Source organism: Martes martes (assembly GCF_963455335.1).
Source record: "Martes martes genome assembly, chromosome: 2".
NCBI classification, from domain to species: Eukaryota; Metazoa; Chordata; class Mammalia; order Carnivora; family Mustelidae; genus Martes; species Martes martes.
Window position 1 is genome coordinate 205,489,687 of NC_137889.1, and position 27,519 is coordinate 205,517,205.

The 27,519-nt window shown below is 44.9% G+C and overlaps 2 protein-coding genes across 17 annotated transcripts in view; both read right to left on the reverse strand.

Moving 5' to 3' along the window:
* The window catches only part of SCD5 (stearoyl-CoA desaturase 5), a gene marked incomplete at both ends in the record, with an annotated part of 152,836 nt that extends 142,553 nt beyond the window's left edge, over positions 1–10,283 (reverse strand). Inside the window, 1 exon segment of the mRNA XM_080796392.1 lies at positions 10,232–10,283. Within this exon segment, the coding sequence (XP_080652518.1) occupies positions 10,232–10,283 (52 nt within the window).
* A 2,054-nt stretch (positions 10,284–12,337) lies between these two features.
* Positions 12,338–27,519, reverse strand: part of SEC31A (SEC31 homolog A, COPII coat complex component) — a 79,714-nt gene continuing 64,532 nt past the window's right edge. For 9 of the 16 annotated variants that reach the window (XM_080796416.1, XM_080796414.1, XM_080796413.1 and 6 more), the window contains 5 exons: positions 23,554–23,612; positions 22,218–22,481; positions 19,453–19,572; positions 14,462–14,533; positions 12,338–13,171 (listed from right to left, as the gene is read on the reverse strand). In XM_080796416.1, coding sequence (XP_080652542.1) covers positions 12,992–13,171; positions 14,462–14,533; positions 19,453–19,572; positions 22,218–22,481; positions 23,554–23,612 — 695 coding nt within the window. In that variant the 3' untranslated portion in view covers positions 12,338–12,991. Of the gene's footprint in view, positions 13,172–14,461; positions 14,534–19,452; positions 19,573–22,217; positions 22,482–23,553; positions 23,613–25,217; positions 25,257–27,519 lie in introns of all 16 variants that reach the window. The other 7 variants (XM_080796411.1, XM_080796420.1, XM_080796425.1 and 4 more) reach the window with 1 other exon arrangement.

Below are 27,519 nucleotides of genomic sequence, written 5' to 3' on the forward strand. Positions count from 1 at the left end.
AAACAGCAACACCCTACTTTTCCCTCTCCCTAGCCTGGCAACCATCACGGTACTTTCTGTTTCTATGAGTTTGACTACACTGGATATTCCATATAAGTGGAATCATACAGTGTGTGTCTTTCTGTATGGCTGGCGTATTTCACTTAACATGATGTCATCCAGGTTCATCCAGGTGGTAGCATGTGTCAGACTTTTCTTCCTCTTCAAGCCCAAATACTATCCCATTGTGGTATATACCACATTTTGCCAACCCATTAATCCTACAATGACACTTGGGTTGCTTCTACCTTTTAGCTACTGTGAATAATGCTACTACGAACATAGGGGTACAACTATCTCTTTGAAGCTGCCTTCAGTTCTTTTGGATCTATACCCAGAAGTAGTATTGATGGATTTTATGGTAATTTTGTTTTTAATTTTGGGGAGAACTCCATATTATTTTCTGTAGCAGCAGCAGCAACATTTACATGGCCACAAACAATGTGTGAGAGACCCAGTTTCCCCACATCCTAATGCTTGTTATTTTTGTTAGGGATTTTTGGTTTTGTTTTTTGGATTTTTTTTTTTTTTTAAGATTACAGCCGTCCTAATGGGTGTGAGGTAATACCTCGCTGTGGTTTTTATTTGCGTTTCCCTAATAGTCAGTGATGTTGAGCATATTTTCATGGGCTTGATGGCCCTTTGTATGTCATCTTTGGAGAAGCATCTATCCTAGTCCTTTGCCCATTTTTTTTTTAAGATTTTATTTATTTGACAGACAGAGATCACAAGTAGGCAGAGAGGCAGGCAGAGAGAGAGGGAGGAAGCAGGCTCCCCGCTGAGCAGAGAGCCCGACCCGGGGCTCTATCCCAGGAGAGACCATGACCTGAGCCGAAGGCAGAGGCTTAACCCACTGAGCCACCCAGGCGCCCATTTTCTAATCGAGTTTTTTGTTGTTGTTGTTTGGTTATAAGAGTTTTTTATATACTCTGGATATTAACCCCTTATTAGATTAAATGGTTTGGAAATACGTTCTCCCATTCCAAAGTTTGCCTTTTCACTGTTGATTGTGTCCTTTGATGCTTAGAAGTTTTAAATTTTGATGTAGTCCAATTTACCCATTTTTACTTTTGTTACCTGAGCTCTTGGTATTGTATCTAAGAAAGCACTGTAAACTCCAGTGTCATGAAGCTTTGCCCCTATTTTTTCAAAGTATTAGTTTTAGTTCTGATAGTTAGGTCTTTGATCCATTTGGAGTTAATTTTTGTATCTAGTGTAAGATGAGGGTTTAACTTCATTCTTTTGCTTGTAGATATTCAGTTTTCCAAACACCATTTGTTGAAGAGAATCTTCTTTCTTTATTGAATGATCTTGGGACCCTTAGTGGAGAGCATTTGACCATATACTCAAGGATTTATTTCTAGATTCTCTGTTCTCTTCCATTGGTCTGTATGTCTGTCTCTAGGCCAGTGCCACATTGTTTTGGTTACTGTAGCTTTGTAGCACATTTTGGAATCAAGAAGTATAAGACCTCCAACTTTGTTCTTTTTTATTTTGGCCATTTGGGATCTGTTGAGATCCCATATGAATTTAGGATAGATTTTTCCCTTTCTGCAAAAAATTGCACTGGGATTTTGATAGGGATTACAATATATCTGAAGATCACTTTGGTTAGTATTGACATCCTAACAATCTTAAATCTCTAATCCATAAACATGGGATGTCTTTCTATGTGTCTTCTTTAATTTTTCTCAGCAGCGTTTTGTAGTTTTCAGTGTACGGGTCTTTTGTCTCCTTGGTTAAATTTGCCAAGTGAGAATTGTCAAGGAGCACTATCAGGTAGAAATATCGTGCACACCACAAACCCAAGCCACGTGTATAAAGGTTTCCAGTAGCCACATTAAAAAAGTAGAAAAAATAAATGTAATAGTTTCTTTAACCCAGTCTACCCAAAATATTATCTTTTCACTGTGTAATCAATATGAAGTTATTAAGACTTTTACACTTTTTTCCCCACACTGTACCTACAACATCCGTCGTTCATAGTTAGAGCAGAGCACATCTCAAAACTCGGGTTAGCCACGTGTCAAGCCCTTAACAGCCACGTGTGTCTCCCGGCTGCCGCATTGGAGAGAGCACAGTTTGGAAGGACGAGTGGTTTACTAGGCAAATATGGCAGAGGACATTCCAGGCACAGAAAGTAGGGCGAGCAAAAGCTTTTTCACTCGGCATCTAGAGAGATGTCTGGAGTATCGGAAGTGCGAGCAGGGAGACAGTGGGACAGGAAGCTGAAATGGCATGCCGCGGGCAGCGCGTGCAGGTGGACGGGTCTCGGGAACGTCGTGCGGGAAGAGTATGTGGCAGGTGAGGGGGGCCCTGGAAAGGTCTTACGCGGCATCATAATCTGATCAAACTTGCATTAAGAAAGGCCACTCTGGTGAAAGTGTGGAAAATGACTGGATTGGGGGTAGAGAGAGGAAAGACTGAAGGCAAGAGGCCCAGTTGGGGCACTATTTTCAGAGTCCGATCAATGATGGGGAGGATCTGAAGAAAGACACAGGCACAGATCCCGGAGAAGAGGCAACGGAGAACTGCGGCAAACCCACAGAGCCTGGCACGGAAGGGCCAGCAGGACTGACGCGTAACTGAGCACGAAAGAGAAGGAAAAAACCAGGGTTCTTTTTGGCTGTCTGGACTTAGGATTCAAGAGAAAGACAGTGTCGTTTATTGAGCTACTAAATCTGTGCTTATGAGCATGTTTGTAAAATAGGGGTAATAATACGTACTTCATAGCATTCTCGTGGCAACTAAGGATTAACACAGAGTCTGGCATGTAGGAGCCCATAAACATGAACCGTCATCATCATCACCATTATCATTCTCATCCTCGTTTTGGAGACTGGGACTGAAGAAGCAAGAGCGAGTTAAAAAAAAGAAAAAGGGCGCCCGGGTGGCTCAGTGGGTTAAGCAACTGCCGTCGGCTCAGGTCATGATCCCGGAGTCCCGGGATCGAGCCCCGCATCGGCTCCCTGCTTGGCGGAGAGTCTGCTTCTCCCTCTGAACTCTTCCCTCTCTGCTCTCTTTCGCTCTCATTCTCTCTCTCTCTCAAATAAATAAATAAAATCCTAAAAAAAGAAAAAGAAAAAGAAGCCCTGCTCTGTCAGACGCTCAGCTTGATCTGTTCGGTACGTTTTTGACTATATGGGCCTAGAACCAGCGAAGATCTGGGCTGGAAGAGAACAACTCAGTCGCAGTTCAGCACAGTAAAACCCATGACAGCAGAAGCCGTTGTCCTGGGAAGGTAGAAAAAGACTCTGGGTGGGATTCTAGGAACTCCTGTGCCTGAGAACGGCAAAGGAGGAGAAGCCCTTGGGGCACGTGGGGGGCTCAGTGGGTTAAAGCCTCTGCCTTCGGCTCGGGTCATGGTCTTGGGGTCGTGGGATCGAGCCCCGCATCGGGCTCTCTGCTCCGTGGGGAGCCTGCTTCCTCCTCTCTCTCCGCCTGCCTCTCTGCCTACTTGTGATCTCTGTCTGGCAAATAAATAAATGAAATTTAAAAAAGAAAAGAAAGAGAAGCCCCTGATGTAGGCTGAGAAGACGAAAGAGGCGGGAGAATCAGCCAGACGCGGGAGTCACAAAACCAAGTGTGACAGAGAAGCAGGGAGAAGGAGGAGCCGCTGCACACAAAGGTCACCGCTGACCCCTTGCTAAGGCCTTTCCAGTGAGTTACGGGAACAGAAATTTAAGAATAAGGAGGAGGAGACAAGCGTAGCACATAGATATAAATCAATTTTCCAAGAAGCTTGGCGGTGAAGAGAAGGATGGAGAAGCAACACGGAGTGTGTGTCTGAGTGTTCAGATCAGAGGGGTTTGAGCACACTTGTGGGCTCGTGGAAAGACACCGAAAGGTCAAAGCTCAGAACCACAAGGAGTGGGTTGCTTGATGGAGCTGGTTTCTGGGGTTGGGGAGAGGGTTAAGCAGGTTGGGGTCAGGGGATCAGATGGTTGCACTTTGGGCAGAGGGACCGCTTGTTCTTGGAGACCAGAAGAGAATGAAGACGAGGGCAGATAAAGCTTCTAGAATCAGTCAAGTGAGGGGGGACGCCACCGATGGCCCATTTCCTCCGAAGGGAGGGTTGGATCACCTGCGGGGTGCGCATGGTGGGAATTTGGTAGAGAAAAGTGATGGAGGCGTCCGGAGCTGCCGAGCAGGACGAAGGAGGAGCTGACCACGGGCCCTTCCAAGGCCGGGGAGCCAGACTGAGGCCCGACTGAGGGTGGACGCTCCGAGCTCGTGATGGCTTCGGTCTGCGCTTAGGGTTCTACAACGTCACTCGGCAGTCCGGGGGGACATCGGAGTTGAAGTGGGGTGGGGACTTGACGGGAGGGCAGGAGAGCCAGGTCGCGGCGGTGGTGGTGAGAGAGAAGTTTGTGCGAGTCCAGGAGGGGGGACGAGATGTGACCAGAAGGAAGCCAAGAGCTCGTGTAGTAGAGGAATCGAAGGCCGCGAGGTCTTGAGAGTAGCCGAAGAGCAGCTTTCTGCTTGTTAGGCGACGAGAATGAAGGAAGCAGTGGGCACTGCGCTCCAAGGGCGGGATTTGGGGCCGAAGACCTACCTCGGGAGGAGTCTCCAATGGTCCATTCCAAAATGAGGCCGCGGGGTTACAGAAGCGGCCTTGCTGGGGATGCGGAGGTCAGAGGCGCACGGGTGCTGAGCAGGTTGAGGTCTCCTGGACGGGACCTTCCCAGGAGTTTGAAATCACACAGGATGGGGTCCGGGTTTAGCTGAAGAAGACTGTGAGCCGGTGCCCGGTGGCTGGGGCGGGCTCCTGCACCGGGCCGAGTCACCGTCTCGGTCGTCAACGAGCGCGCACAGCATGTCGTGGGGATGTCATTATTCTCCACTCACCCTAGACGGGTGGACTGACGCCGTCGCGAAACCGGCCCGGCCTGGAAGCCGGGGTGCATTTGGGGAACCCCAGACTGGGAAAAGAAGCAGAACAGGGTGGGCAGGCTGGAGGGATCCAGACCTTCCAAGAACAAACCGTAGCCGCAGCAGGGAACGCGAAACCGAACCAGCGGCCAGCTTCATCCGTCATTCAAGGCCCCTCCCGGGCCCCAGGAAGGGACGCCCCCTGCAGCCCGCGTGGAAGTCCAGCGGCCGGGAGGGGACATTGCCTTTTGGATGCCGGGAAAACAATTTCAAATGCAAACAGTCTTTGTGCGCCTCGGTGAGGGAGCACCACTCACAGGCTTTCCATTGGTTTCCGGGGAGCACGAAGTTGGGAAGTTCGCCTCCAAGATGACTAGAAGGTTGGTTTTGAGAGATTGGAGCACCGTGGGCTTGATAGAAAATTAGCTTCTCGGGGCCCCTGGGGGGCTCAGTGGTTGAGCGTCTGCCTTCCGCTGAGGTCATGGTCCGAGGGTCCTGGGATGGAGGCCACATCAAGGCCCACATCGAGGCCTGCATCCTCTGCCCAAGGCCTGCGGCTCCCTCTCCCACTCCCCCTGTTTGTGTTCCCTCTCGAGATCTCTGTCAAAGAAATAAAATCTTAAAAAAAGAGAGAGAGGGCGCCTGGGTGGCTCAGTGGGTTACAGCCTCTGCCTTTGGCTCAGGCCATGATCTCAGGGTCCTGGGATCCAGCCCTGTGTCGGGCTCTCTGCTCTCTGCTTCCCCCTCTCTCTCTGCCTGCCTCTCTGCCTACTTGTGATCTCTCTCTCTGTCAAATAAGTAAATAAAATCCTAGGAAAAAAAAAGGAGAGAGAAAATTAGTCTTCTCAGTTTGCTCTAGTCACAGAAGGGTCGGCTTCCCCTTTTCTAGATTAAATGGCCTGGAAAAATTTCTCAGTGAGATTTTATAGCAGTGAAGAGGGAGACACCTGCTCGTATAAAATGAATGATTCTATTGCTCTGGATGTGATGGGTGTGAGGGGTTTTCCTTCAACAAAGCCCCCAGCCCTTTTACTTAAGACTTCCCACATTTCCTGAGCACCCTTAACAGAGTGCTACAGTTCGGCAGGAGGACACTAGGCGTGGGAGATGGCCAGGCCACCTGAGGGCCTTTACTTCCTAATTCTCAGGTTAAGAGCATATACTCGAAAATGCACCAGAGCACCGAGACCAACCCAGGCCTGTCCCTTCTGTGGCCCTTTGCAGCTTTCCAAGTCCTCTTGAATCACAAGACATTCTTCCATTCAATATCTATTCATCGAGCCCCTTCTGGAAGCCGAGCCATAAGCTCAGCCCCACGGACAATGTGCGGCTCTGCTCTTGGAGCTCAAGGTCCGGTCGGGAAGCCGGAGGGCGATCAAATGCTGGAAGGAGGGACGCCACAGACGTCAGCGAACGCTGCGGAGCAGTCACTAGCCCGCTTTCGAGGCCCAGCCGCGCTAACGTTCGTGAGTATCTACGCCACATCCCCCCTGAGCAACATCTGGCTAAAAACAAGATGCACAAACCCAAGTGAACTCCTCTGCGCTGTCTCTCCCTGCTGCGAAAGCCCAGCTCTCTGAGGTGAGTGAACAACGCTATTATGGCCACGGAAGAAAGACAGTATTGACAAGCTTTTCACCCACGTGTCTTCCAGCTCTCCAGCTCCCCTCCCCCCCAACATCCACCCCATTCTCTTCTGTGATCCTTACTTTGGTTTCCAAGGGCAGAACGTAGAGAAGCTCTTACCTCTCAGCATCAGCTGCGTGATTGTTTCTGTTTCGATGACCTCTTTCTCTCCCTGCCGCGTCCGTGACCGCGGGCTCCTCTTCAAAGGCCCCTGTTGTTCTCAGGCAGGGAGGGGGCATTTGTCAATCGAGTTCAGGAATGTCAAAGGGGTGACCCAGACTTGCAGCACCAGAGAAGAAAACCGAGTTCGTTGTTGAGTATCCGATGTGATCAAGCATGGCTTCTTCTTGGCGCAGGGAACAGGCGTGAATGGTTAATTTCAGGGAACTGTAGAGCATTAGAGCAGGGAATTCACTCCTTAAAGACCTCAAGGCCAAGCAAATGTATTTAGTCCAAGTCCTCACATTAGAAAGCCAATTTTTTAAGTGTCTCCTTACTTATTTCCAACCAAGGGAAGTGCTGCACTGTTCTTTCTCCTGATTAGCAGTGAAATTAATTCTACAGAAGGAAAAAATATATCCAAATCTAAATAGGCCCGAGTTGCTTCCGTCATCTTTCTTCACAGCTTCGGTGCTCACCCGAATGTTTCCCATCCCTTCTGAGCACTTGCAGCTAATACACAAACGTGCTGTGGGAGAGGTAGATGGGTAACAGAGCTCCACACAAGTGAAACTAGAAATCGTCTAGTCCTACCCCCTCCTTTTACAAACAGGGCTATGGAGGCAGAAGGCGGCGGCATTCGGCTGACGGGAAGTGGCAGGGAAGACACTGGAACCGCTTCTTGACTCTCAGACCGGTGCCATGAAAGTTTTTACTGTGACCATCAAGGGCTTCCCGTCCGGCACAGGTAAGGGGTTGTTTCGGTTTATTCTCTATCCCCTCTTCCCGAAATTGCATCTTCCGTCGGCGGAACTAATCCACGGGGTTCTGGTGGGGCTTCAAATCACTGTGTTCACGCGAGGGCGGGCACACTGTGTGGACCAGCCGACTCTGGCATCCTGTCGCTCTGGGCACAGAACTCAGGTGGTGAGCGTGAGACCCACACGGAAACAACCGGAGTTGTGGTTGTGAGCCGTAACCGGCTGTTGTGAGAGGTTTCCTCTCCCCTTGATGGAACACGAGCAGTGGAGACGTAGGCTTTGGGCTGCCAGGGGCCAACTTCCCCCGCACGTAAAGAGAACCTGCCTCAAAAGAAGCCAATACAGGGACGCCTGGGTGGCTCCGTGGGTTAAAGCCTCTGCCTTCGGCTCAGGTCGTGATCTCAGGGTCCTGGGATCGGGTCCCGCACTGGGCTCTCTGCTCGGCCGGGAGCCTGCTTCCTCCTCTCTCTCTCTCTGCCTCTCTGCCTACTTGTGATCTCTGTCTGTCAGATAAATAAATAAAATCTTGAAAAAAAAAAGAAGCCAATACACAATGTTCAGTAAGTTTATCCATTTATCATAACCACGTTCCTTGTTTATGGGTAATGCCAGGTCTCTGCAAACGAATAGGAGGGAAAAGCACGAAATCAGAAAGCAGAATGTGTTTTTGTTGTAGCAGTGGTTACTTTGGGAACAATGTGGTTTTGTGCAAGAAATGTGCTCATTAGGCTGTGATCTGGGTTCAAATGTGGCTTCTACTGCTTCCCAGCTGCCCCCGGTAACTGGAATGAAGAGCTTAGCTCCCTGGGCTGATATGAGGACTGAGAGGGAGTGAAGTACCCAGCTCCAGGAAAGGTGAGGTCCCAAGACAGAACTCTTTGTGGACTTGACCTCTGCCTGTTAAAACTGACTTGTTCTCTCCCAAAGACTCCTTCAGGCAAAAAAGGGTCAGGAAAGTCATGGGTTACTTGGAGACGTAGCCAGAGGGAAAGGAAGTTACTTTTAGGTCACTTGTAGGAGATGCTGCTTTCTTTCTTTACTATGGAAGTCTGTTTTTTTTTTTTTTTAAGATTTTATTCATTTATTTGACAGAGATCACAAGTAGGCAGAGAGGCAGGCGGGGGGTGGGGGGAAGCAGGCTCCCCACTGAGCAGGGAGCCCGATGCGGGGCTTGATCCCAGGACCCTGGGATCATGACCTGAGCCGAAGGCAGAGGCTTTAACTCACTGAGCCACCCAGGCGCCCCTGGAAGTCTGTTTTGATATTTAATTCCACAGTCAAGTCCTAGAGTGGGGGAGTTCCTTTACTGGACAAAGTGCAAGATGAAATGATTTCTCATCATTAACCAAATAAGCCTTAATGGTTCCCTTGAATTATATATTATACTCATTACCCTTTTACTTATCAAAAAAAAATGTCTGGAACTTTCCTCTTTTAATCAAATCTGAATCCATTCCATTCCTGTGGTAGGCTCCCTACTGGTTCACTTTACATCGCCTACCTGGAAACACACACACACACACACACACACACACACACACGTTTGGAACAGGACGTCTTCCTACTGAACTACATGAAGTCCTTGACAAATACCTACTGAGGTAAAGAAACCGTCAATAACAATGTGAAAACGCTACTCTCTAGAGCTGGGAAGTGTAAATGCCTTTAAAGGTGTAAACCAGATAATGGTAGATGTCTGAGACACAAAGTTCTTTAGGATTTACTTCATATAGACAAAAACCCAACAAACTTGTATTTTTTTTTGAAGTAGAAAGGTTTCCTCTATTTCACAAGGCTTCCGAAGCCATCCCCCTTCCGCCCACGTTTGCACAGCGAGAACCCACTACGCAAGAGGTGGTTTTAGAAAGGTCGCAGGACCGGGCCATTACAAGACACAGCAGTAAAAGCAGGAACAGGTGTGCCCGGTGAACAACTGCCGTCTGGGTCTGTGGACCGTCAGAATTCAGCCTCAAGGGCGAGCACAGCCGCGTTAGAGATCTCGGACGGTACTGAGTAATGAGGTCTCTACACAGCCATTCCAGGTGTTTCCGACGAACGACATTAACATTGTTTGCTAAATGAATACTGCAGCAGATCTCTGGAAACACGAATCCAGAATGCAAAAGCACCACAGTTACACCAAAGCCCATTTCCGGGGCGCCTGGGAGCTCCGTCGGCTGGGTGCCCACTCTTGATTTTGGCTCAGCTCATCATCTCGGGGTTGTGGGATTCGACTCTGGCCCCTTTTGGGGCGCCCGCTCAGCACGGCAGTCTGCTGGGGATTCTCCCTCTCCCCCCGGCCCTCCCCCCATGCTCTCTCTCAAATAAATAAATAAATAAACAAATCTTTTTTAAAAAGGTCTATTCTCTTTTGCTAGATTTCATTACCTTTTCCAAGATCTACACCAATCGCTTTAAAACCCACCCCTCCCACTCCTCCCCGTGGGGCCAGAGAGCAAACAGCTGGAAATGAGAGGACGGTCCAGTCGGACCCCCGCGAGGCTCGGGTGCGCGCCGCAGGCCGGGCCTCCAGGCCTGGAGCCGTGAGAGCCAGTGCGGCCTCTTGTCACCTCTTGGTGGACGGATTTGTCGTATTCATCCGTCAGACCCAGCCGTTAAGACTCTCTGCGCGTAAACAGTCCGTGTCGTTGACGCAGTCATTCGAGAGGCCACCTGGGACACGCTCAGCACGGGACAGACACCGAGACCCGCAGGGCCGCTGCCTGGGAACGCAGCCGCCACAGCAGCCGATAGAGGGACACACGCATCCTTACGCGTGTGCGGACACAGACGTGCGTACACCTCCACGACTCTTCCAAACGCCATCACCACCACAGCGCGAGAGGCGACAGGTGGCCCTGCGGTCACTCTTAGGCGAACCCCAATTTGGCTCGGGGGACAAATGGTTATCAGGAAAGCGTTAGCCAGTCACCACCCCTTCCTCTACGTGTCAGGCAGGTGCTCGTCGGGGCACGTCGGGTTGCCAGGACTCTGCTCTTTCTGCCCTCCAGGGCACACGGCGTTTTCTGAACCGGGCCGCCGAGTTCCGTTTCCCCTGCTGCCACGCTACCCAGAGGCGCAACTGCCTCCAGCGGCCGCGCGGCCGACCGGGCCCGAGAACACATCCCCCGCCCAGGGGGCCGTCAGAGCAGGTGCGACCCGAAGCGGCCTCTCCCCGAGGCGACAGTCTCCTGGCCGACCGCCAGCCCCCCCTACCGGGTTCCCTCACACGCCTTTCCTTGTTTTAAAATTACGGCCGTGAAAGAATTAAAAAGCACCCACATAAGGGCAAAACTGAGCAAATCGGGGATTCAGAAGAATGACCCGTCACGGTGCATGAAATAGTGGCGGGGGTACAGCTGTGACTTCCCCAAACTGAACAGATCGGTGGCTTTGCACAAGAATCCCTTCATACAGAGGTGCCCGACCTGCGCAGGTATACAGGGCAATGTCTCTGCAGTTGCCAATGTTAGAAACAGGCTCATTTATGAAATGAAGACCTTTTTTCTCTACCCTTATTAAAAGAAAACTTTTTGGAAGTTGTTCCTCTTTTCAAGAAAACGGACTATGCTCTTTCCACAATCTCCCTTTATCTTTGTACTTCGGAGACAGCACGGCACGTTGGGTCCGGCTCTCCTTACCACCACCCATTTATGTGGAACTTCTCCAAGGTTATAAGCCACGTGGAAGAAGGGCTCCCCGGCGGGGGCGGGTATCTCAATGCTGCGTTGAAGGAGAGAGAACGGCGGCTCGGCCGTCAGGGACGGTGTGTTTTTACGCTCATCCTCGTAAAACCTTCGGGTTGACCAGGGCTCTGCAGCCACCTGCTCTTGTCATCTTTTGGGAATTTGTTTTTTCGTAAAAAGGTTCCAACTATACCATTATCGTATCAGGGTAAACAGAAAACACACCCCGACTAGAAGGGCAATAGATGAAAAGAGTTGCTAGCGGCCAGCCTGCGGTCCGCACGGGGCCTGGGGCTGACCCCACCGCTCAGAGTCCGGTCCCGGCGCCCGGCACTCAGCAGCCACTCATTTCAGTGACTCACAGAAGTGACTCGGGTGCCTGCAGCCCCGGGGACCGAAGGCGGGGGCTGGGAGAGCGCGCCCGTCCTGGGGTCCACTGTTCGCACATGCTATTATGGTCCTTTTTTAGTTATAAAACGATTCAGACCTAAACACAGAAGGATTCATTTTAAAGAGGGGTTTTATTTGGCAAACAGGCAACCCCCCCAAAAGGAAACGAGAGGTTCCCGCAAACTGTTTCACTCAGGGGGTACAAAGCCTGACGAGCCAGGAACCGCTCTTACTCGCTCACCGCCCTTCCTGGAACCAGTCTACCTCCCGGGCCCAGCAGCTCCGCGGTAGTTACGAGGTTTATCTTCTAGCTGCCCAACCTACTTACGTCAACTTACATAATGCACCGATGAAGACTTACTAGTGTCTGATTCTCAAGATTCTACGGCGACCATCACCTTTTGTTTATCACACCGGTTATTTGTTTTCTTAAAGATTATGTTTCTTTCACAGAGAGAAAGACAGCAAGAGAGAGAACACAAGCAGGGGTAGTGTAAGGGGAAGAAGCAGGCGTCCCACTGAGCAGGGAGCCCCGATGTAGGATTTGATCCTGAGCCGAAGGCAGACGCTTAACCGACTGAGCCACCCGGGTGCCCCTGCCACACTGCTTGTTCTTAAGACAAACTATAATAAAATCACTTGACAGAAAAACTGGCTGAAAAATGTCTGCCTTTGATTCAGGAGGTTGACAGAAATTAAAATTTTCCTTCTAAATCTACACTTCAGAGCTCTGGGTGACTTTTAAAAAGTGGACAAACAAATTTCTAAATGTAAAATGGAGATAATTCAATCTTAAAACTCAAACAGAATATCGAAAACATTTATTAATACAAAAAAGTCCAATGCATTCCACAGAACAAAAATGGTCATTTTCCCAATAGGTATTTAAAGCTAGTGATCCCACCCTTCATTAATCTTTGCTAAAATCTAGGTAGCGACCTCTAGATTTGGTTATTTGTTCAGAACTCGAGCGAAGCCAAAGACACAAAAAATAGGGATTAAACTAAACTGTGAGCAGCTGTTTTAAAAAAAAGACTACATACACATAAAATAGGATTACACACTTTAATCTGATTGACATAGAGGAAGCAGGGACATGAAAGAAAATTAGTTTTAGCTCTGCTTTATGCATAACCAGATGCTCCTTTTCCAAAAAGTATACTGAGGTTTTAAAAACCACATTTAATCAGAATACTTCAGGAAAACACACTATGTGTAATCCAGGAAATACACTATTTGCAGAATAGGAAAATCATCATGGGCAATAAAAGATTAAAACAAAAGAAAGCACCTGGGTTTTGAGCAGTTCTAAGGTGAGTTTATCTGCAGAAATAGTGTAAATGCTTTTGACTGGCTGCTACGGAAACATGCTAATGAGGACTGGTCCATACCTTAACATTTTTTAAAATATGCTTCTTTGGAAAAATGGCAATATGGGCTGGGAGTAAAGACGTCCTTTCAGACACCCAGCTTGTTGGCCTGGGTGAGGACGACTTTGAGAACCGGCATGAAAGCCGAGGTCTCGCTGAAGTTGCTGGTGCTGACTATGTGGGTGTGGACGGTCAGGCCTTCTGAGTAGTTTCGCGATTCGACGCTCCTGGCGATGTTGTGTAAACCACTGATAATTGCGGGTGAAAGCTGAAACAAAGGCAGAATCAGGAGAAAGAATTAAATTATGAAAGACTCTCCCATAAACCCTGATATTTAAAAGGAGATTGAAACAAATATTATAAAAAAGCAAATAAATCATATAGCTTCTCTAGAAATAGTTTTTTGGATCAAGCAACTCTTTAAGTTATAAAGCAGAGCCATGACAAGATGATTTACATAAGGAAATTATTATGAATTATGAACATGTATGAGTCAGTTAACTTTTTTATACAAGCCAGCTCTCCTCCCCCAGCTGAAATGCTAACGTCTTTCTCCACTTAAGAGTGTTAATTCTTCAAATTCTTTAGGTACAGGCTCACACCTTTTAAAACTTTTCCCATGCATATGAAGGGATTTAAAGGGTGTTTTTGGAATTTGGTTCTTAATCATGCCTTCTCTAAGTAAGGACCCAAAGCAGTCTAAAACCATGTCTACAGCAGTGATCTCAAACCTGTGGTCTACCTGCATTCATAGGGCAACAGCCATCATCATGTACTCAGCTTATCAATTCTTAACTGCTCTTGTAATCTTACCATCTCTTAAAACCATAATATCTGTAGTTTCCCCATGTCATTACTTGGATTATATGCCTATACTTTTGAGGGAAGAATTTATTTTGGATCAGTGTGGGGACCACAGCACTTCCACTGTTACTAAATCAACTTTCTCTGGTCTGGCTCACATGACAGGGATGGTTATTATTATTATTATTTTTTAAAGATTTTATTTATTTACTTGACAGAGATCACAAGTAGGCAGAGAGAGAGAGGGGAAGCAGGCTCCCTGCTGAGCAAAGAGCCCGATTCGGGGCTCGATCCCAGGATGCCGGGATCATGACCCAAGCTGAAAGCAGAGGCTTAACCCACTGAGCCACTCAGGCGTCCCAGGAATGGTTATTTTTATCTGATGGGACTGATGTGACGGATGGAGCAGAGGAATGTCGAAATGCAAAAGATACAGCCACACATAAAATGAACAGAAGGCTAGCGACCTCAGCGCCAATACCAGCCAGACTGTATTTCTACTCTTTGTTATAAGAAGAGTTAAAATTGCACTTCTATCTCACACACACACACACACACACACACACCCTTCTCCTGTTCTTTCATCCCCAAATTTAAATGACATTTATGATTCAGTTAGAGAAAGCCCCTTCTACCACTGTGCTCACAATTTTGCTCCCAACTACACTCCATACAAATGCTGATGACGCGCTTATTTACTAGCAACTAGGGCTAAATGATTATCATGAATCCTCCTTTTTCCCCACAAACTTACTGTCTGTTCCCTAAGTTTATCATACAGAAACTCCAAGCGTTTGCTGGCATCATCTAGCTTCCTCTTGGTTTGCTGCAGGAGAAGAAAAACAGATGCGTTATATTGGAATATTTAACTTTTATCCAAAGACCCTGCCCTGTCTCATTTCACTAACCCTCACACTCCTGATGCTGAAGAGCTTCATGTGATAAAGAAACGGAGGCAGCTATGACTCAGAAACCTGAACAGACCATTAGGACAGAGTTCAGTGACCTATTCGTGGGGGGAGGGTAGGAGGATACGGGGCTGCCCTCCGGAGTGCAAACGGGAGTAGTGGTTGGACCGTGGACCGTCCGCTCAGAGGACGGGTGTGTGCACGTGTAACCGCACTAGCCACGAGCAACACGGAGGGCCGTCTAGAGGCAGCAGTGGGCCACTGCGTCGCGGGAGAGAAGATCTAAGGACAGCTACTGTGAATTACGGGCGCTGGCAGCAAGCACAGAGGTGAACTGGAATCTTAGTTTAACCTTTCCAATCACTTACATACTTAGTCACATTTGGTTATTTAATCCTGCTTTTCTGAGCTTTTCTTCCTTTTTTCTTTTTTTAAGTAGGCTCCATGCCCAGTCCAATGTGGGGCTTGAACTCATGACTCCGAGACCAAGACCTGAGCTGAGATCAAGAGTTGGACACTTAACAGACTAAGTCACCCAAGCGCCCCTCTTTCTGAGCTTTTAAAACACCAAGGAGGAAAAAAAAAAAGAAAGAAAGAAAATTACGTTCTGTGGCTTAAGATTACTAAGAGGGAAACTGTAAAACGAGTTTTTAAATCAAGGAGGCCTTCCATCTCCCACGAGAAGAGTGAGAGGAAACCGTTCTAAAACTAAAATTAAAGGTTTCCGTTACAACGTGATTAACCTAATGACGTACACTGGGCGACAGCCTCAGAACGGACGCTGTTCTTCAATATCTACCGAGGGTCTACTGTGTGCCATGCTTATGTCTCAGGGACCTCGAATGCTCTTGGTGGGAAGAAGACACTAGACAGAAGTATGTTGCCGATGAGATGGTGATGCATGCCAGGAAGCAAGAGTTAAGAGAGTGAGGGGCTAGCGGTGCTGGGACTGCGAGGTGGTGAAGAAAGGCCGGAGAGCTCCTGGGACATCTGAGAAGCCTGGAGCGCGTGCGGCCTGAGTAACGTGGTCACGGGGGGAAGATCCCCGGCAGAAGGAGCAGCGAGTACAAAGCCGTCGATGCTGACGCGCTCCTGGTTATGCTGGCACGTCAATGCGTCCGAGGAGGAGAAAGGAAGAGCGCTGAATTTTCGCCCACTGAGATGACGTTGGCTGTGGGTTTTCATGTAAGGCCTTTATTGTGTTGAGGTATGTTTTATGTTCCCTCTAAACCTACTTCGTTGAGGGTTTTATCAGGAATGGATTTTGTATTTGGTCAGATGCAAATTCACAAATGTGCACGTCATCCTTGTTCAGGGTCCGTGCTAATCTTCTCTGTATCGGTCCAATTTTAGTGTATGTGCTGCTGAAGTGAGCAATGACTGATCTACGAACACTGAACCAGCCTCGCATCCTGGGAATAAATCCCACTTGATTGTGGTGGATAATTTTGTTCGTTTTTTGGTGAATGACTTTTTAAAAAGATTTATTTCTTGGGGCGCCTGGGTGGTTCAGTGGGTTAAAGCCTCTGCCTTCGGCTCAGTCATGATCCCAGGATCCTGGGATCGAGCCCCGCATCGGGCTCTCTGCTCAGCAGGGAGCCTGCTTCCTCCCCTCTCTCTCTCTGCCTGCCTCTCTGCCTACTTGTGATCTGTCAAATAAATAAATAAAATCTTTTAAAAACATTTATTTATTTATTTGAGAGACAGAGAGCATGGGAGTGGGGGAGGGGCATGGGGAGAGGAAGAGGGAGAGAGAATCTCAAAGCAGACTCTGCACTGAGCACAGAGCCTGACGTGGGGCTCAAACTCATGATCCCATGATCACGACCTGAGACGAAATCAAGAGTCGGAAGCTCAACCGACTGAGCCACCCAGGTGCCCCTGTGAATGATTTTTTTTTAATGTACCAACATCCCAACAGCATTTTCCATAGAACTAGAACAAATAATCCTAAAATTTGTATGGAACCACAAAAGACCCCAAATAGCCAAAGCAATCTCGAAAAAGAACAACAAAGGCTGAAGGCATCACTGTTCTGGACTTCAAGTTGTATTACAAAGCTGTCGTCACCAAGACAGTATGGTACTGGCACAAAAACAGACACACAGATCAATGAAACAGAATAGAAAATGCAGAAATAAACTCACAATTATATGGTTAAATAATCCTCAATAAAGGAGGCAAGAATACCCAGTGGGAAAAAGACCGTCTTTACAACAAATGGTGTTAGGAAAACTGGGCAGCCACATGCCAAAGGATGAACCCGGGCCACTTTCTCACACGCGAACGTAGACTCAAAATGGATGAAAGAGCTAAATATAAGACAGGAAACCATAAAAATCCTAGAAGAGAGCACAGGCAATAATTTCTCTGGCATCAGCCATAGCAGTATTTTTCTCCTCAGACAAGGGAAACAAAAGCAAAAATAAACTACCAGGACTACTTCTGCACAGCAAAGGAGACAATAAACAAAACTGAAAGGCAACATGCTGAATGGGAGAAGATATTTGCAGAACACATATCCAATAAAGGTCTAGATTCCAAAATACACAAAGAACTGATAAAACTCAACACCCCCCCAAATAATCCAATTAAAAAGTGGGCAGAAGACATGAATTATATTTCTCCAAAGAGGTCATTCAGGCGGCCAGTTGACAGGTGAAAAGATGCTCACCATCACTCATCATCAGGGAAATACAAATCAAAACTACAATGAAATATCACCTTACACTGGTCAGAATGGCTAAAGTCAACAACACAGCAAACAACACAGTGCTGATGAGGGTGTGGACAAAGGGGAGCCCTCCTGCACTGCCTGAAGGAATGCAAACAGGTGCAGCCGCTCTGGAACAGGACGGCTGAGTCAGAAACAGAACTACCCTATGATCCAGCAGGTGCACTGCTGAGTCTTTAGTCTTTACCCCCAAAATACAAAAACACTAATGCAAAGGGATCCATGCACCCCTATGTTTATCGCAGCATTATTTACAACAGCCAAACTATGGAAGCAACCCAGGTGTCCGGTGACAGATGAATGGATAAAGGAGATGTGGTGTGTACACAACAGAGTATCAGTCGGTCATAAGAATGATGAAGTCTTGCCATTTGCAGCAACATGGACGGAGCTAGAGAGCGTGAGCTAAATAAAATAAGAGGAAGACAAAGATATGATTTCACCCATACGTGGAATTTAAGAAACAGAATAAACCATCAAAGGAAAAAAAAAGAGAGAGAGACAAACTAAGGAACAGACTCTAAACTACCAAGAACAATATGATAGTTCCCAGAAGGGAGGTGGATGGGAGGACGGGTGAGACAGGTGACAGGGACTGACGAGGACACTTGTCACGATGAGCACTCAGCACTGTACAAAACTGTTGAAGCACAATATGATACACCTCGAACGAATTTTAAAAAAAGAACAAGAAAAAGAGGAAGCTATCAGGGATAACGTTACAAACTAAGTCATGCTGCAAAACTACTTTGTGTTGTCTGGACACAGCTAACGTGAAAAGACTATTACAGCCACATTGTAAAAAGGGTTCCAGCTAGCGATTAAAAGGATCTGCGTGGAGAGGAACCCTGAGAGTCCCTGCTCAAAACTGATTTCATCTCGCTACCAGTAGGAGCCGACCCCAGGGGCAGAGTCAGCTGGTCGGGATAGGGTATTAGCACACCCCCACAACCAACTGGTTACAGGAATTACAGGAACAGTTTGTCTTTTGTGGTTCTCTTCTGCCCAGGGCTCCTCTGGACCCAGAGGGAAGATGATATGTTGACCTAGAGAAGTTTAAATCAACAAAAATTTATTGAGCTGGGCTGTGTACTACGTGTCATCTCAACCTCTCTATACTGACTCTTGCCTGAAGGAGAGCTGGAGTTCTCTCCATTTTTATTAGGGCTCTTCTGTTTTTGAAGGACTGTGCCCTATTTAGAGGTGCACACAGAGGACAGTGTATGCGGGGCGTCTGCCTCACCTGCTCTCTGTTCCTCTGTTTCCATCACTTCCAGAATGCCAGGCACGATGGCTGATGCTAACCGATCCCTGCTTCTGCTTTGCTGACACATTTAGTACAGGGAATAGCTTTGTAAAACACCAGAAGAAGGCTGCACACATTAATACTCAATGTCTGATGAAACAACAAATTTCAGAAGCTGTTTTTCAAGCAGACAAGTGGCCAGTGACTAAATAAACATATTCAATGTCTGTTGGCAGAAATTGACGGTTCATCTAAAACAAGACCAGCTTTGTTGAATTTTTGTTGTTGCCAATACACAGGCATCCTCTCAATGAACTAAGTAAAATCAGCTGCTTTAACTATGAATATGACTCTGGAATCTAAAACAATTATTTTTAAGATCTTTGCAAAGTTACATGTAAGATTACCTATCTACTTTTAAAAGCTTTGATCTGAGCTCAGACAGCAAGCCCCAACCTGAATCTCTTACATGCCACCAGTCTGTTCTATTTACGTGCCAGACATGAGGTCTGCTGCTGAGCGGCAGTGCTGCATAGTGAGTGACAGCCTAAATTCCAGACCCAAACCGGGTTTGAATTCTGGCTCTGACCTTGGGTGTTGACTGGTTTTTGCTTACTTTAGTTGTCTGTAAAAAAAAAAGATGACAAATTTACCTACCACGGGGTTGCTGGGAGGATTAAATACTTACCTATAAAAGAAATTAAATACATTTCTATATGTAAAGCAAAGTATGTAAGTGCTAGTTTTATTACTATTGTACAAACTTCTAAAGTGTATCGTGTAAGACTTCCTGCGATTACAGAAGAGCTCCCCAAGTGATTATTTTAAATTAGCAAAACATGAGAACAAATACATACAGGATCTGTAGCCGAAGAGAGGCAGCGCTGAATGAGATCTTCGAATGTGGTCTTTAGAATGAGGTGCTCATCCGGAATAGGTTTCTTGGTAATTTTTTCTGTTGGCAAAGACTGCACATGCTGGAAGAAATAATACCATAAAGTGACCAGAAATGACCGGAAATTACCTATACACAAAGCCCTGAAACTCTGGGATAAAATGAAAACCACTTGTTAAAATCAAGTGACAAATTAACATGTGAAATCCCCTGGGATAAGTAAAAATGAAAATCAGATACTCAGTAGAAGGGACAGGCTTCTACAGCTTTGACTTTCAAAACCAGAACTGGATATAAAGAATTCGGTCAATCATGGCACACAGGTTGATCTCTACTGTATGTATCTGGGGCGAAGCAGACAGCAGACCTACGCCAGCAGGAAGCGAAAAGGACAAGGCATTTGCACAGCCCGCGAGCGAGGGTGGCTGCTTGCTCTGCTTGTCGGCTCATTGGTCTACCTTGGCATTCTTCTGTTCTCTGGATTATTCTTGAAGGTTGGTAATTGGTCTATCATCAAACTGCAAGATTTTTTATTTCAAGATTTTATTTATTTGAGAGAGAAAGTGCACAAGAGATTTTATTTATTTATTTATTTGAGAGAGAAAGTGCACAAGAGAGAGCACAAGCAGGGGGACGGGCAGAGGCAGAGGGAGAAGCAGGCTCCCCACTGAGCAGGGAGCGCAATGTGGGGCTCGATCCCATGACCTGAGCCAAAGGCAGCCGCTTCACCGAGCCACCCAGGTGCCCCCAAACTGCCAAGATTAAGTCAAAAGTTGGCATAGAAGAGACCATGATGTACCTGAATGTACAGATGGAAAGAAGGACTGTTTGTTTTTAAAGTTCTGATTTATTAGTTCATTCACTCAAAAATAATAGTAATTATGTGCCAGGCACTGACTACGTATTTACAAGCCAATTCAGAAATGATCTCAGCTCTCTGGCAATTTATGAGGCTAAAAGAAAAAAATGAAAGTTTCAAAGTTTCATTAAAAAAAAAGTTTACAAACATTTATATCTTAATGAAAGATGTTACTTGAAAAAAGTAAAAAAATAAAATGTCATCAGTACATGTAAGATGGCAACTGTATTGGTATTTAATTGCTAACAAGCTAATAGTAATGGAACCAACAGATAGTATAACTGGAATTTAACCGAGGGGCAAGCTCTCTGCAGGCAATTGTATCAGAAGGACAAGTCGGAGCCGACTAGTTCCATGAGGAAAGGACAAGCATTCCCGGCACAAGAACGTGTCCAAAGGAAGGATCGTGACACAGGTGACTAAGAAGAGGCCGGTGTAGCTGGGGCAGAGAGACAGCAAGGAGGAATATGCAGCTGAGGGCTTCTGGATAATGTGAAATACTCTGGTCTTTATCTTGAGAGAAATGTTTTAAACAAAGATGAGACAAGACCAGACAGGTGATCAAAGGCAGACTAATTAGAGGCTCCCGCACCGCTGAACACTGGGGATAAAGGCAGCATAGACCAGACTGGAAGTGCAGGCCGGGGAGCTGAGAGAGATTTGTAAAATAGTATCAACAAGATTTAGGGACAGACTTGAAAGAGGGATTAAAGGAAAAGAGTATAAAGATGATTCCCAGGTTTCCGGCTAGATTAAACAGGAAGGATTATGGTGCCGTGCACCGAAGCAGGAAACGCCAAGGTCTGAAGACCAGATTCTGAAGATGAGGTTTGGGAGGAAGACTATGAATAAGGCTTCAGAAATGCGGAGTGTGAGGTGCCTCGGAGACATCCAGGTTGGCAGGCGGCTGGAGAAAAGGCCTGGCCGAACACATACACCCTGGACAGCATTCCCTTCCGGCAGTAAATGAGGCTCCGGTCTAGATGAGTACAGCACGAGCAGTCCAGGTCTAAACAAAAGTGAGTGGCTGCGTAGCTTCCCAAACGAGCGTAGACTTGTAATCATAAAAAAAAAAAATAATAACGGTGCATCTTTATAATTTAAAGTCCTGTGGAAAGAAGTCAGTTCTCCCACGTCTATCAAAACACCGGTTTTTATAATGGAACGTGGTAAAGCACAGCCTTGTGACAGAGACACATGTTTATAAATTTGACTTCAATGGGTCAAAAAACAGAACTAGTTTTATACTTTGGGCAGGGATTTGTTTCATCATCTTATGTTAACTTTGACCCAAGCTCTTCACTCTTCATGAACAGATCAAAATGTTTACCCTTGTGTGTCTAAGTCAGTTAGTTATATGTGATTTTTTTATTGTCTAGAACCCTTCCAACTAGGTGTTTGTATGTGAAAAGCAGTACAAATTTGTGTCTCCATGTGAAGGTAGGCTGTATAGTGTAAGCTCTTAAACATACACAAGGAAAGATACAACTCATTACGCTTTATTTTATACGTTAAAGGGGAAAACCTTTGGAAATAACTTCTGCTTAGCAAGCCTGGCTGAAAACATGGATTCAACTGATCTTAAATTATGGCTACTGGTTAGGTCAAATGAAATACTGCGATTGTCAAGTTAGTGTAAACATACACTAGCAAATACATGAGCCTCTTCCAGGAGGTTTATGGCCACGTAACTGAAAATTATCCTTGCATGACCAGTCTTAAAAACAAGGGCTACTATTTTTTATTCAGGTTGTCTTAATGGAAACCGAATATAGATGTTCACTAATAAAGGTAATCATCAAAGTTGACACATTAAAGAAAATGAACTGAAACATCTTCCCATTCCACGGATGCAGACCGACGGTTACCTGGATGGTGTTTCCAATAGGAGCCCCTGGAGCACCTTCAATATTGGGCTTGGAGAAAGGTGGTGGCAGGCCTGGTTGACCGAGGGGTTGCTGGATGCCATGGAAGGTCTGGCCACCTGAGAGATGCGGCTGTGGGAATGAAGCTTGGCTTGACAAAGGTGCGGGAACTGAAGGCTGCTGTGGCAGCATCTGGGATTGGGGGTCACCCAAAGGGTTCATGATCGGTGACGTGATGGGAACAGGAGGCATAAAGTTTTCAGGCATCTTTTAAAAGACAGAAATAAGAGACACCAAGCATAAGCCAAAGAGTATCATTTACTTACCCTTAAATAAGGTTAACATTTAAAAAATGTTATTTGTTTGTAGTAGTATTCTACTTTCAAATGAAATTTTATGCAGAATTCTAGAGTAAAACATAAAATTAGAGCTAATCTGGGTAAGAGGGATAGAGAGCTCAAAACTGGACCTCTCCGTTTCCCCTCTGTCTTCCGTGTGTTGTCTCTTCTGGGAGCCAAAACAAGATGCTCTGAAAGAGGACGTCAAAGTCTGGAGAACTGCATCTAGCAAATACGGGAATCAAATACGCCAAACGAATGTTTATATTTAATGTGATCCTGATGTAATGCTCCTCTTCCTAGATCACTAAGTAGATGTTACCTGTCAATCCAACCATATTAAAAGTAGTAGATTTCATTTCTAATTTCTAATTATTACTAACTTAATTTTGGGGGTTTTTTGGCCATTTAGTGCCTCCCAATTTTATTGTTATGCCCTCTCATTACTATATTTAAGGAAAGGAAATTACCAGAAGTTAAAAAAAAAAAAAAAAGTAAAAATGTTTGGGAAGAAAGAAGGAGAAAAGAATCTTATCTTGTGCTCCAAAGTGCTCAACAGTTACTGACGGTTAAACACTGCTCAGCTAGTAGATTGTTTCTTCATACTATATGTGATAGACAAAACAGTCCAAAATATAATTACCAAATTCAGGACTACTGCTGGAAACCAAAACTAAACACACCCCCAAAAGAAAAAAATCATTGGGAAATTTTGTTTCCTACTCTTTGAAAGAGACCTGTTGGGAATTCACATCTTGTCTTCCAATGGGAGTTAAATTCACACCACCATACTGGCTTTTTGTTTTGTTTTTAAACTAAACAAAGGATGTAAGCTTTTTTTTTTTTTTTTAACTAAACAAAGGATGTAAGCTAAAATGCACTTGAAACCTGTCGGTCAGTAAACTTTGCTTTTAAAGGTCAGTGAAGGGTGGTGTGTTCCAGGTGGCTTTGGGATTAACAGAACACCTGTGGGCAACTACACTGACATCTTTTTCTAGTACCTTCTTCTTCTTAGGTACTCTGTTCAAAGCTGGAGGATCATTCCAACCATTCTGAGGACCTAAAAGAGAAAATAAAGGGCATTTTCCTTTAGAATTCTGAAAAGAAGAAAACTCAATTGTATTCATCTTACAATACCTTCAAATTCTGCCTTAACCCTGAGGATAACTCACAAAAGTTTTATCAGCTGAGCTTTGGGGATCACTCTGAAGCCCTGGATTCTCAAACCCATTTCCTCAAATATTCACAAAGCCTTGGCTTACTAGGCAAGGTAACTTGATATTATTTCCATTTAAAGTGAAAGAGCTGTACTAAATTTAGGGATAGTGAAGATTTTATGTTATATTGATGTATAACCTTCAAAGATCAGTTAGAAATTCTCTCTTAATAAATAAAAAATAAATCACCCGAGTCTGCTAAAAAATAAAAAAGCCACTTTTGCTATATTCAACATGCAGAAAAGAATAAAAGTAACAATCTCCTATTTCCCAAGAGAGCAATTCAACATAAGAAAATCACCCATATGGCAGAAACACTGTTAAAAAAAAGGTCTCAACTACACAATACTGCAGTTCTATCATCTTTGCCTTAGAAATTGTTTATAAAGTAGAAAGCATTTAAGTATATGTGATAAGATTTTTTTTTAATGCCACACACACAAAAAATTCAAGGTTGGCAGCAAATACAAAATTAAACTACTGTCAACTTCAGTAAATTTCCCCTAAAAAGCCCCCAAAACCCTTCATCTCAAAGTGAAAAACAGACATCAGTAGCACAATTAAGTACTTTAATGCCAGTATCTTTAAAGAAAACATGTCAGAAATAAAGATAGGATCATTTTAAAATCAAAATGTAATCATTTTACATTTCATTGATTTTTATGTATGTTTACAGTTAAAGCAAAAAATTTCTCTTTCAATAAATCAGACATTCTTTCAGGATTTTACCTTTTACTTGTTTTATCGATACCCATATTAAATCACAACAAAACTGCTTAGCAGACCAAAGAACCTGTGATCCGTACATAATGCCACAGACATTTTTTAAAAAACAAGATCTTCCAACTGCAGCATGTACTCATTTGCCTCGACTTTTTTAAAGTTTACTTTTTAATTTTTTTTAGTAATCTCCACACCCAACATGTGGCTCAAACTCACAACCCTGACAGCAAGAGTCACATGTCTCTCTGAGCCAGCTGGGCATCCTTCCTTTGCCTTGATTTTAAAAATGGAATTAATTTTCTACAGGTTTACTAGAAGACAGAATGCCAAACAATCTTCTATTTCCCAAGAGCTAATCACAATATATTAAACTACATACTGCTATCTGCTTAACAAATTCTTAAAGTTCTGGTCATACACAGAGAATCATTTAAATCAATCTCATCACCTTCTAACCTTACTCCTATCTAAGACAATCTTGATACAGTCATTGTCTTTATGATTATATAAAATAGAAAACTTTAATGATTTAAGCTAATGTGTCACCATGTTAATTCAATCAGTTCTAAGATTTGATTTGATTAAGAAGTCAAATTAAAAAATGATACTGATCAGATTTAGAATATCATCAACTTTGAGGTTCACATGCATTATTGTGAATGGTCATTCATTAACTGTATTCAATGATTGAAAATTTCCAAAGATATATTTTATAACCAATTCACCTTCCAAAATAGGTGCCTGGTCTTGCATAAATTGATTTTCTGTAGACAAAATGTAGAAGTCACTTAAACAGCATTAGCATCAAAAAGATTCTAAACTCGACCTCATTTTGTAATTGCTTCTCCCTCCATCAACCCAAAAAAGAACAAACTAATTTTATAAGGGGAAAAAAACCTTCTTTTTATCAAGTCACGTAAAATGTCTTCTATCCAATTAAGAAAATAATCAGTTTTTGGGTAAATCAAATTCATTTAGGTTGTGTCAGATCTGATTAACTCTTTAACATCACCTTTTTCTCTTACTGTGCTGCCTGTTTAAGAAAAAGTTTTGTTTATGCCTATTTAAAATAATATTTCCCTGTTTGCATGGATTTTTTTCCTATTATGTGATCAATAACATCAGGGTGGGGGGAGCACTCAGTATTAAAGCTGTCATCAAAGTCAGCTGAGGATCTTGTTAAAATGCAGATTCTAGGGGCGCCTGGGTGGCTCAGTGGGTTAAAAGGCCTCTACCTTTGGCTCGGGTCATGGTCTCAGGGTCCTGGGATCGAGCCCCACATTGGGCTCTCTGTGCAGCAGGGAGCCTGCTTCCCTCTCTCTCTCTGCCTGCCTCTCTGCCTACTTGTGATCTCTGTCTGTCAAGTAAATAAGTTAAAAAAAAAAAATGCAGATTCTAATTCACTGGCTATAGGGAAGGGCCTGAGATTCTATTGTTCCAGCTGGCTCCCAAGTAATGCCAGTGCCGCTTGCTGGTCAAAGCCCTCTTTTAGTAGGGATTTAAAGAAAAATGGGAGGCATTCTACACTGTCCTGCAAACTTCAGTCTGTACTTGTTAAAGGTAAGAACATCAGACAATCTTAGCAAGGTGGTGCCAACTTTACTGCCAGATGTGGGAGGCATCCTGATGAAAATGTAATTTCATGTAATTCATGTCATACCATGAATACAAGCATAAATGACAACAGACCCAGTCCACAGGTAACCATTTATATGGTCTTTTTTGTAAAAATATATGGATTTGCAGACTGTTTAGCACAGGCCTTCCAGAAACCACTACTTAACAGAACTGAAGTTTCTGGCAGTGGACCAGAGGAAGAAGGTTGAAAACCAACACAGCAAAACCAAAACAATCAGATATTCAGGGTCAGGCCAGGCCCAGCCTCAAATCAAAAGTATGGCAGTGGAGATAAATTATATGCACATGTAACCTACAGAAATTCAAGCCAACTTCCTCATCAAGAGCTTAACTAAAGAACACAGTGATCAAGGATTTCCTGCTTTTTATAAGTGATTTCCAATTTTTGCCTTACATGACAATTTTACAACCTAATTCCCCATTCAAGATATAACCTCCCAGCACTACTGTCGGTAAAGCCCTGGGAGTCATTGTGTGTGGGTTATTACAGAGGACTGACCTGAAGCACAACCGCTGATGTACTCTCTAGCTAAGACTTCTGCTTCCAGATGGAGGGAGCCTGTATGTCACAAAGCTACAGGTCCAGAAATACCTTGGCCTAAACCCTTTCCTTCAGAAGGAGTTTCAACAACATGCCTTCCTCTCCTGCCCCATGAGAGGCAGGAAGAGATGACAGCGGGTTCCCCTATAACTTCTCATGGCATTGACTCAAGCCCTGGGTATGAAAGCCTGGGAGGGTACCCTGAGATTTCACAAACTATTAGCACAAAAAGGCTTGTGGAGCAATTTCATAGGACCCTTTGGTAAAATGACTCCAAATTCATAATGAAATCAAATCAAATTCAAAACTAGGAATGATACTTCATCAGAATTAGAAACAAAAAGACTCGCAACAGGAACGGGTAGCCAATGGGCAAGCTCACATACCTTGGGGGTGCAGATGTCCTGTTGAGTAGCAAGTAACAGCTGTACAATAATCCAAGTTTGCCCTCAAAATATGCCTGACTCCTCCCAACCTCAACAATGTAATGTGTTTATATTTAGAGATATGTTTTATTTCAGTCCGGATAATCCTTGTTCAAATCTATTATCAATTTAGTACAGTTCTGTTTCAGCAATAACTCTAACCCTTTTCAATCTTTTTGTTTTGTCTTTAAATTGACTATTTAAGTATGACTTTTTTAAAACACAAAAAACTGACTTCTATACATTTTAATAGCCACAGAAGGTAAAGCAAGCTACATGAACAACATAAATATCCCTAGAAAACAGTTTCAAAGATGTGCAAAATGATACTTTTGGTCAACATTTTAAAAAATCAACACGGGGGGCAGGAGTCAAGACGGCGGAGGAGTAGTGGCTGAGACGACATCAGGTAGCAGGGGATCA